At 42.2% G+C, this 11450-nt stretch overlaps 1 protein-coding gene across 1 annotated transcript; it reads right to left on the bottom strand.

Annotated features, from left to right (window-relative positions):
* Positions 1–339: 339 nt before the first annotated feature.
* On the bottom strand, positions 340–3661 carry caap1 (caspase activity and apoptosis inhibitor 1). The gene is made up of 6 exons (XM_085350958.1): positions 3499–3661; positions 2557–2748; positions 2068–2152; positions 1915–1972; positions 1768–1835; positions 340–1651 (listed from the first exon to the last, which is right to left on the bottom strand). The coding sequence occupies exons 1-6, from the start codon at positions 3601–3603 to the stop codon at positions 1188–1190; spliced, it is 972 nt and encodes a 323-aa protein (XP_085207084.1). The 5' UTR covers positions 3604–3661; the 3' UTR covers positions 340–1187.
* Positions 3662–11450: the final 7789 nt, after the last annotated feature.

Below are 11450 nucleotides of genomic sequence, written 5' to 3' on the forward strand. Positions count from 1 at the left end.
AAAAGCCATTTAATGGCACACACCAAATCGTAATTGGCATTCTAATAGCAGTAAATGACGCCGACAAATACTCACCCATCATAGACGCTACAAGCACTTTACAATCTTTGTATCTTTTTTTTTTTACTAAAGTGGACATTTTCGTTCCCTCTTCACATCATCAGCGAGCGCGGAGATACCTGCACATAAATTCACAGAGAACGACACGTTTAACCCTCCCGCCCTCACCTCTTCCATGAAATAACCCTTTTAAATGCAAATACCTGGAGGCAACTGGCTTCTTTCTTCTCTTCATCTGCATGTAATTGCGTGCACACGGACACACACATACATGCAGCAACCACACAGTTTATGCTGGAGCAAAGCTTTAGAATAAATCAGAGCAAAAGAAACTGCCCTGTTAGGCTAACAGACGCTATTAATTCTCGCTGACTGACAAAAGCACGAGAAGCAGAATTTAATTTAAAGTTATCCTGGTGGGACAGCTGGCAGGGTCTTTGTTTTGATCTACAGGAGTGAGTGGGTAGCTGTCTAATCATATCATGCACTCGTGTCATTTTTGAGCCAGTGGGTAGTTTATGACCACTTGAAGGCTTTTCGGTTCCTTATCGGGCGGGCAGAGCAGAGTATAGCGGGATTTTGTATTCCTGTGCACGCTTTCAGTTTAACAAGTCAAACAGGTGTTGGGTGAAGAAAGGCTTCAAGTGTCTACAAGATACAAACAGCACTGCAATCACCTGCTCTGCCTTACAAACCTATGAAGTAACACACTTTTCTGATCCTCTCACATCCTCTAAGGCTGACTCGAGGACAGCTGCGTTTCCAAGTGACATCATTATTAAGAAAACCTGACTCTGACTGGTGCCCGAGACCACTTTCAGTGTAATGTGAGCCTATAAACATGCCCTTGCTGTCCTCTCGCAGATTAGACACAGCCCTGCGGATGTGCTCTGACAGCGTAACACTGCCATCTAGTGCTCGATGGGAGAAACACATTTGGAAAAGTGATATCCAATCCCACGCAGGAGGAGGGGTCTTTGTTTAATGCAAAAACACAATTAAACACCATCTAGAAATCATTCCAATGTGGAGCAAAACAAACACATCATGCTGTACCCTCTACAAACAAGACAGGATGTGCAAACTGAATCGTTTTAAGAGCATTAACCATTCAAGTAAAAGACACGCTACGTGTTTGGCGTTACATGAGGGGTTTTCCCGTTACTTGCTTTCATTAGAGCCTTTATGGCTCTTGCTCTCATTTCCAGCTCCAGCAGCTCCAGCTGCTGAATCGACGGCTTACAAACGGCCGGGTCGCCGCTAGAAACGGGTCCGCTGACATCTGGGGACTGCAGCGGTGTGCTCTGTTCTTTGGCCGCGTCTTTGATGGGAGTGGAGGAGCACGCCAAGATCTCGCTCACGCTCTTGTCTATGTCACTTTGAATGTCTTTCTTCGGCTCTGGATTTGCCGGCTCCGGCTTTGCAGCCGGGTCAGTGCACAGCCTGCTGTTGTCATCGTCGTCTCCCTCCTTCACTGCCGCAGTCTGCTCCTCTTTAACGGTCTGCTCCTCTTTGGGTCCTTCTATGTCGCTGTCGTAAGTGTCTGCGTTTATGCTGAGGACGTCGCTCTCTTCACCAGAGCCGCCACCCTCTGCGAAGAAAATTACAGTCATTTAAAATGTGAAACGTCCCTTTACGGCCTCCTTCTGTCTTTGAAGTCTATAAACGCCTCGGGGATGTTCTTTGTAGTCATTACATATTAATTACCTTGCTTTGGGTCCTCGCTTTTTGCAGTTTCCTTGAGGCACGATGTAGAGTCTACAATACTGTCTTGCCTTGGCGGGGGAAAAATAAACATGTGAAATAAAAACACAGTCACAGCGTAGTTGTTCTCTGATTAACTGTTTCACTCACTGGCTTTCCAAAGACTCTTCAGAGTTTTCATTGTCATTCCCGGCGGTCACTTCCTCCCCTTAACACAACGACACATTTTATGTGAAATTAAATGTTTTGCAGAAGTTTCAAAATGATTTTTTTTTATAAAATAGAAACATGCTTCAGTCTTACCTGCTAAGATCTGAATGAGATTTTTCTCCGTGATGGGTTCCAGCTGCTCCCAACACAGCGTTTTGATTTCCTCTACACTGCATTCCTGTAAACGACAACATCTTTAAAACGTATCTCAGATACTCCCGTCTTCATGAGAACTAATCAGCTCTTTTTATTTTCAGATAAAGAGGAAAAGTCATACCAGCGACTTGGCAACAAATATTTAAAAATAGCAGGTAAAGTCCAGCTGTTTGGAAATGAAAACCAGTGATGTGTGCCACCACTTCACAAAACACAAACACAAATTAAATGTTAAACTCAGGGTCTACTGTAGGGCAGACAGAAAGTTTGGCAAGAATCTGGGCAAAAATATTCTTTGGGTATTAATTATAATTTATTAAAGAAACACACAAGTGCTTGATGCAGGTGGTCCAATCAGTCCAGAGTCACAATAAGATGTTGAGTTTTGCAGATAACCGACAACGAAAGCTTTTTTGATCAAATCACCTTGAGTTCATCAGGAAGCATCTTCCGTAGCTTCTTCTCCCCCAGCACATGGAAGCACTGCTCCAGCATCTCCCGCTTGTCACCGACGTAAGCTGTGATGGGCTGGAAGGCCAGGCTGAGGTCCAGTCCCCCTTCCTCAATGTCACTGCCAATCTTGTCAAGCTCAGGATCAGCAAGTTCGTCCTTGGATTCCTTTAAGTTGGGAAGACAAACTAAAACACGCAGCTGCACTCGTATACACAGAATATGCTCTGCAAACTTAAATACAGTCTCCACGATTAGGAAACAAATAATTTGAACACAATGTTGTGACTCAGGCTGTTTTCATTAATTTTTTTTTGTTAAAGAGAAGATACACTCAGTTAATTAAATAGTGTAACAGCATGAAATCCAGCAGCACAGTTTGCATTTAAAGGGATCATTAAAATTCATCCAAAGCAAATTTTACTGCTGCCTAGTGGCTGAAATCCTTTAATTGGTTCTTGTTAGCTAAAAAAATAAGTTAACTACACTAAAAAAAAGATTTAAAAAAGACAAATTAAGACTTTCCTTTTATTATATTTAGACACTGCAGTGAATAAGCAGAGCAAACAATTCATTCAGTGCGACTTAATCAAAGTATTTATAAAGCAGTAACACGATGGTTTTCCCTCAGAGAGCACCAAACCAACAGTGAGGCTTTAACGCTAAAATAAAGTTGTTGTGACGATGCAAACATAACACATAACGCAATAATAACAATAATAATCGAGAGACACTCGATGTACACAAAACGCCAAATGCGTCAACTTTTCAATCATTTAAAACCAGTACGTAAATTTTAAACACAATTTAATTTACCCTCACATTTACCCTAAACTTATTCACATATATTTGTGGCTGTTATACTCCTGAACTTCTTTTCTATGGAGTTTAGCAAGGCGCTAGTCCCGAAAGCCTCACCTCTAAACCGGGCCCCGTACTCCTGCGTTTACCGCTGTCATGTCGCTCCTCGGACTGAAAGTGCTTCCTTTTCTTCTCACTGGTGCTTGATTTCTTTTTGAGCATTTTAAACCCACTCAAATTAGTCCTCCACTGAAAGCCGCTACAACCGCCGAAGCTAAAGGTCGCGGGAAACACACGTCATAAGCGAGCGACGGCTTCTTCTTTGCGTCTTATCTGTGGCATTTATCGCCACCTACCGGACAGGAGCGGTTCCAGCTCGTGGCTCTCAGTGATGTCACTCACTGAGACTGGTTTGTTTATGCCACAGGCTTAGCTGATGGTAAAAGAATGGAGAATTCATTTAAAAGGTGAAATACGGTGCTTTTAAAATGTACTGACACAATACTGTGAGAAGTCAAAGGAGCTTGTAAAGAAAAGCGTCTGGACTTCTTTAAGTTGCTTGAAGACGTTTCACCTCTCATCCGAGAAGCTTCTTCAGTTCTAAGGTCAAATGGCAGAGAGTCCCAGATTTAAACCCAGTGGGGGTATCCCCCCCAAAGAGGGACAAAAGGACCCCCTGATGATCCTCTAATCACCCTGTGAGCGACCATCTTTGAACAGAGGTGGTGGTTTACGACACCAACTGTCTGCCATCTATAATCCAGTTTTAAGTTCTCTCCCCAGGCGCCTTAACGCCCACTCACATCCGGCCCAGGATGTGATCTGACCTCAGGAAATCACAAGATAAGGTGGGGCCAGGTTTCACAATGAACTCACCCAAAACCCTGGCTGATTGGGACCCACACCCGCTTTCACACCTTGGCTCAGGTGATTAGAGGATCATCAGGGGGTCCTTTTGTCCCTCTGGGGGGATACCCCCACTGGGATTAAATCTGGGACTCTCTGCCATTTGACCTTAGAACTGAAGAAGCTTATCGGATGAGAAGTGAAACGTCTTCAAGCAACTTAAAGAAGTCCAGACGCTTTTCTTTACAAGCTCCTTTGACTACGATGACCTGGATGACTGAGAACCTTCACAGACAATACTGTGAGAAAGTTTTGAGCCAGCCCTGGATTTCTTCATATTTAAATGTAAACACAGCATATGAGGTAAAAACAGAGTTTGTACATGTCTAACCAGCTTGAAAGACAATATTTGCTATGACCACCTTTATTCTTCAGCACAGCCTGAACTCTCTTAGAGGCTTTCTTGTAATTTCTTATTTCCCCCCCCCCCCCCCCCCCCTTTTTTTTCTTTTTACAGCATCCTGAGTTTTGGGGAAATCGTGTTTCTCATGGTTCCTCACTGCTGAATCATTAAAAGAGCGCTGTAACATTAATAAGCACTATTGTGTGAATAACAAGCGAGTTCAGTCTATCAGTTCCCACCTGCTAACTAACAGCTCTGGCTCCAGGTGCAGCAGCAAAGCCTCATTCACCTGCAAACGTCTGTAATTCTGACTAAAACCTTCTCTCACAGCGTGTAGAGCGCACATACATTTCAACTGTAGCCCGTCATCATTTTACTCTTCAAAGCTTGCTCGGATTACACTGACAGTCAGCCACTTCCCTTTCTACATGGCAGCCATGTGAATTCACATGTTTCCCATCCCATCACCGTGTCATCAAACGCTGCGTATCTGATTTATCACTGCAAAACCTTCAAACCTGCTGCCTACATCTTTGAAGTTAGCATATTTATATTATAAAAAAGCATAATAATGATAGATTATTGCAGAAAAGCTGCACAAGCAACAATCAGAAACAAAGAGACGCATCTAAAGTTCTGTAAGTTTAATTTAATGAAGGCTGATGTTATTTACTCGACCCTCTTTGCTTCACTTAAAGAATATGTTCACATTAGCTTCTGCTTGGAGCAAAATTACACTATATTTAGCCAATAAATAAACCTGCTGCCAGGTAGCCAAGCATTTTATTTGTCTGGACTGGAACACAAGTTTCAAGGTGTTGACGACACAAGCAAGCTGTAAATCACTCTAATTGGCTTCCCGCCTCTGCCTGAAATAAGGCGGGAGCCAATACCGTGGCTGCCCGGGCTCTGTGGTGACAGCTGTCTCCACATAATGCAGGTTGTTATCCTGATGCCATCCACCGAATTATGCAGTGGATGCGGTGGGAGGCGCGCATCGATCACAATCACGTCACAGTGTGTTTTCCTTGCAACATCTGCTCCCGTGTGTCTGGATATCACCTCATTAAAAGGGCAACGATGGAGCCGGCACTGTGGAGGAGGGCGCCGCGTTTGGAGAGCGGAGAAAAGAATCAGAAGAAAAAGAGGGGAAAAAACACAACAACAACAACAACTTTGACAACTACAGCCAAAACGTTTCCATCAAAAGTGATGTCGCTTTGTGACGGTTCTGCTCGAAGGGAACAAAAGGCACTCAAGGCTCGGCTGTTTAATGAAGGATTTCAGCTAATTGAGACGCACGGCCATTAGCTGAAAGCCTTTTGCTGTTTTTCCTCGTTTGGTTTGCTTTCGTAATGCATGCAAAATGATAAATCATAGAAATAAAGACGCATTCTTCAGTCACTGAAAGGGAGATTAGAGATTAGAAAACTCTGAGAGCTAAGAAAGTTATTTATCAGTGGAAACAAAGGCACGAAAAAAGAAAACAAGACTACGACTGAACAGGAAAGCATTAGATCCAACAGCAAACACAGTTGCTGTTGGATCTAATGCAGGAACTGATAGTGGAAGTATTTCTACATTGTTCTCAGTTTAAAATACTGTCACACCGTAGCTCACACTCTAAGTGCGCTCTTCTGCACTTTATCGCACTTTTCCTCCCACTATTCTCGCAATCAGCCACATGTGGCTAAGTTAACATGTGCACAGTAATCTGGCTTCTGCATAACCGAAGCAAAGGGTGGTTTTGCCACACAGTTACATAAAAATCATCCAAAGAAACGACTTCCATCGTCTTTAGATCGACTGAACATTGCGACATCTGTAGAAAAGCCTTTAAAAATAATTATCGTCCTCAAATGAAAAGCACCTTCATTAAATTCGGAGCTTATTTATCAGCTTATTAATTTCATCGCCTCAGGGACGCGAACACCTTTCACCAAGCGAGCAAACACGCAACCCTCCAATCAACACCTGCCACTGACAAGTCAACACTTATTGACAGCGGGCTTATTTTTAGTGAAGAATAACAACTTCACTGCCAACTGTGATACATGGTCCAACTGTGTGTTTCTACCCAAACCAACTGACACATATCAGAGACTGAGGCAGAGCTTTAGACAAAGCTGTGCTTTCTCAAATGCCAAATGCTCTCTGAATGTGGAAAAAAAACCCACAGTCTTATCACTGTAAGAGCAGAAGAGCGAGAAAATGTGGGTAGTTTTATTTAAGATGACTTCAAACTGGTCAGTAATAATAATTAAAGATAAAACTGGTGTTTTCCCTCTAACCTAAAGTCTAAACATTCAGAAATAAAGTGACTATGATCAAAAAAATGAAGCAACGCTGACCTCTTGCTGCTTTGTTCGGGAGGTCGAGGAGACCGAGTAAGCCAGACGGCTTCGTGCTCGCTCTTTATTGGTTTTCAGCTCATCAGATCAGAGTGGCTAAAGCTCAGGGGAGCACAGAACACAGCGAGTCATGACTCCATATCTAACAGTCGCTGGAGCTGGAGCAGGCTGAGAGGCTATTGACACTCACCCGCTTTAGTATTGTGCCACTGATACAAAGATCTGGCTAAAGACATAACAACCAAGGAGCGAAGACGTGACGCCAAATAAAGAGTGAAATGTAAAATGTGAAAGCAGTGGATCAACGGCCATCCAGACTGTGAACATGCTTTCAGTGAGTAGCCTCAGCTAACATCCATGCTAACAGTTTTGTTTTTAAAAAGCCAATTAAATTTAAGCTGTAACTACTGACTGGTGTTCTGTCCTAAACACTGCTCTCGTCCACGTTTATTCTTTTGTTATCAAGCAAAAAAACAACATAAGCACTAACTTGCTTCTCCTTGAGTCAAACATTTGAAGAACAGGTGATAAATTATCCGGTCATTAAGTGATGACGTGACGAATCCTACTTCCGGGCCTAAAGTAGTCTGCGTTTAATATGGCTTTTGTGTTGTTAACATGTTTAATGTTTTGTATTTTCTTCTATTTAATCTCAAAAAGCTCCTAAAACAGTCAGTGATCCCTGTTGACCTCCCTCGGCTTTTATTACCGCTAATCATTTATTTAAGCTCAGTTTTTAAAACCTTAGGATGTAACTACAGCCCAGCCCATGCAGCAGTATAGGAATGACTAACCTCGTATTGTGGATGGATTATCTCAGTTGTTCTCCTGGCTGAAGTTTGGTCCTTTTACAGCATCCTGCCATGCGATTACATTTGTTCCTGACCACCGAGAACACTCACGTTAACTTTTATCAAGTGGAAAAAAAGTTAGCTTGTTTATATTATGCTAACATAGCTGTGTCGCTAGCGGTCATGTAGCACATCATTATATACCAGCTAGCCCAACTTCAGTAACCCTACAAACGTCACTGCTGTTTAGTTTTCTGTCTTCATTTATGCTGGAAGTGATAACAGAGCTGTACGTTTTAATTTGTTTCCAGAACCCCGCAGTCAGGACATGCTATATTGTATTTAGATAGAAGCTAGCGAGCTAACTCCCTGCTAACTTCTAACTCCGTTAAATGTCATAAATTCCGTTTTCATGGATGCCTGGATGTTAAACTCAATTTTTACACCTGGTAGAGCAGAACGCTGATCATTTTATTAAAGATGAAAGACTTTAGACAGTTTTTCAACTCTCAGTAATGCCATAGTGATCGTTTGATATATGCAGCGGAGTTTAGGCCCAGACACGGCTAGTGATGTCAGACTGAACGACCGGATTAGGTACGCCTCTTCAGCTGCTCATTAATTATTATATATTCTATATTATAATTGTTAGAAAATGAAACGATACTTTTGAATTTTTCCACTTGTATTCGTGGAGATGACATACTGTAATGTTCAGCTGTTGTGTCAAGATAAAGAAGAAGATTACATTAGGAACATGTGGCACACACTGACTAAATGTTTACATTCAGCGGTTTTGAAAAACAAGCTATAGCTGCACATAAACCGCTGAATAAAGGCTCTAAGGGGCCACTCGCTCTATGTCTGGCTCTGGATCAGACTACAGCAGCTCTGCTGCCTCCCTCATTCAGCATGCTGTTAACTGAAATATCAATTGTTCACACTTAAGCAGCAGTCTTTTTCCACAGTGCTGCAAGGCAGCTTGTTAGAGGACAGCATAAACAAACCGACACGTACACAGTTTGTCACCTCGAGCAGCGAAAGCCAGCGATGTCTATTAAAATCTCTTCATTGACATCGAGGGCCAGTGGAGCTCATCAAGAACAGCAGTCGCGGCAGAGTGAAGTTGATTTGAATCACGGGCAAAACAGGAAATGAGAAACACTCTTACAGTGTTGCCTCTTGGCGTGCGCCAGTCGGTTTAGACTATAACAGAGGCCTCTTAAATATTCATGAGTCTGCTGCGGTTTGAAGCAGACATGTTGAAGTGCAACAAGTGTACGGCCTCGCTGAAGTCAGGAAAATTCAAGCAGGAGCTTAAAAGGGATGATTATGATTAACGTGATGTGAGAAAATATTGCCTAAAGAACACCGGAGCAGTTATAGGACACACTGACTGCCTGATGAAGCGTGACTGGAAAGTTGTTATCCACTGAACACACCCTGGAAAATCCTGGAAAAGTTACATGAAGTTACAAAATGATCTTCATTAGAAAATAGCAACTGAGCCCATTAAGTGTCAGGAGGACACCACCCAGACTTCTGTCCATCCAGAATTCTCCACAGACATCTCCCCCTACTGGCCATTAAAAAGAATGCATGTTTAAAGGCACTTCAGAGTCGACTCCATGCTTTCTGTGGCCTTAATGAGAGTCTAAAGGGGTATCAAACATAAAACCAGGGTGCCAGAATCAACATGACAAAGACTCCAATCCGGCGAACTAGACTGCTTTAAAAAAGGTGAAGGAGGGCATACATTTTGGGCTTTTACTGACCTTTCCCAAGGCCTTTCAAACTATTTAAAGCAATTGAATAACTGCTAAACAATTAAATGTGAGAGAAATTCCTGTTACTTCATAATCTACAATAGAACTTCTGTTTTTCACAACTCGTCCACAGTAAAAAAAAAAAAAGAAAGAAAAATAGATGTTGTTTGTTAATAAAACAAAACCCTTTTGGTTTATAATAACTAAAAGACAGTCTGGACAATGGGCTATCAGACCTTTTCTGTAATTTCACACATTTATTTCTTACACAGTCATTAACTACTAGAGCAATTTTCTGTCATTTTAGATTAAAGTGGGCTGTATGGAAAAATGAGTTTGACATCCCTGGCCTAAACAAATATTATGCAAAGATTACATTAAAATGACAATGCATACAAAAACAAAACAAAACTGCAATACAATAAAAAAAATAAATAAATAAACAAGAGTATTGACACAGCTGCCAAAACATAGGCTACGTCTGCACTAATCCGGATAAATTTGAAAACTGCATTTTCTAAAAACGCTCTGCATCCACACTATCGTTTTCATCCTCACAGAAAACACTTATGGTCCTGTACTGCGCATGCGTGAAACGTAAGACGATTTGACCTGTGTCATTTCCGTCTGCCATTTATTTACTTTCCAAGTTATTAGAACGTCTCGGCACAATGTCGAGGAAAAGCGCCGAGTTTTATCTGGAGCTACCTGGAGCATGTACAAACTGATATTAATCTTTAATAGGGCTGTCAAAATTGAGAGTAAACCAAACAACTCCTGTACAATGCCGTCCCCTGTCTTCGTTGAATTGGTCACATGACTGCATCATATGACTAAAAAGCGTCATCGTTTTTCGAAAGCCTCCGTTTTCGCTGTCCACACTGCCACGCGAAAACGGCTTTTCAGATTTATCCACTTTGGAGAGCGTTTTCAAAAAGCTCCATTTCCCTTGACCAAAAACGCCATCTCAGTGTGGACAGAAGGCCAAAACGGAGAGAAAAAGATGTGTTTTCAAACGAAAAGCATGGTCTATTTGATTTATCTGTACATTTCATGCATGAAACATGATCCTCATTGGGTTGGTTGAACCTCTTGGACTTCATGTCTGTGCTTTAAAGGTTGAGGGAACCTCGTCAAACTGTTAAAAGACTGAGAACAAAAAGTAGACTCCACTGGTGGTACCCATCAGCCTCCTAGTAGATTCACCTATGGTATCAATTTGAACATCATACTTCACCTTGTTCTCGAGTTATCATGTTCATAAACGTAGATTTCCACCCCGCCAATCCGCCGGCCTGTTGGGGTGAAGACGACACCCCATGAGCCTTTTATTGCTGAGTAGTAAAAAAGGAAGTGGAGCTTGAGCGGACACCATGTCAACAAAGAAGTCCATAATTCCTATGTGGGGCCCCGAGCAGATTCGATAATTGCATTCAATGCTGCATAAACCAGCATTTGAATACCACAAGTGAACCCAACACAAAGCATGAACTTTATGGACGAGATGTCCTAGAAGTTTTTATAACCGGGGAAAGTTTCCACTGCTCATTGACAACTGAGTAAACTCAGTTTGACAATAACAGCTGAAGAGAACAAACAAGTAGAAGTGCTGGGCCTTGAGCTGAGGTTGATGCAGCTGTTGTCTCTGAGGTCAAAAATGAGCCGTCAAATTCAATATTCCATCAGAGCGCTTTGTGCAACGCGGTCGTTCTTTTCACGTCCTGCTCGACAGTCGAAATCGCAGGGGCAATGCATGGCGTGACTTCTATTAGATGAAATTAATGTCAACACAATGATAATAAATAAAAGAAGCTACTTTCAGCTGATCGTATATTCACAGGGAGTCGCCACATGTTTGATTTGGCAGATTTTTACCCCAGATGCCCTTCCTGACACAACGCTGAAACCATTT

This window comes from Diplotaxodon limnothrissa, linkage group LG3 (genome assembly GCF_057381915.1).
Source record: "Diplotaxodon limnothrissa isolate DT_005_m linkage group LG3, D_limnothrissa_male_GT1.1, whole genome shotgun sequence".
Taxonomy (NCBI): Eukaryota; Metazoa; Chordata; class Actinopteri; order Cichliformes; family Cichlidae; genus Diplotaxodon; species Diplotaxodon limnothrissa.

What these genes read in the sequence shown, in the direction of transcription:
- caap1 (XM_085350958.1), bottom strand. Translation starts at nt 3,603, where the DNA reads ATGCTCAAAAAGAAATCAAGCACCAGTGAGAAGAAAAGGAAGCACTTT. An exon ending in GTACGGGGCCCGGTTTAGAG is followed by an intron (nt 2,749 to 3,498) that starts GTGAGGCTTTCG and finishes CCCAACTTAAAG; the next exon opens with GAATCCAAGGACGAACTTGC. An exon ending in TGCTTCCTGATGAACTCAAG is followed by an intron (nt 2,153 to 2,556) that starts GTGATTTGATCA and finishes TGTCGTTTACAG; the next exon opens with GAATGCAGTGTAGAGGAAAT.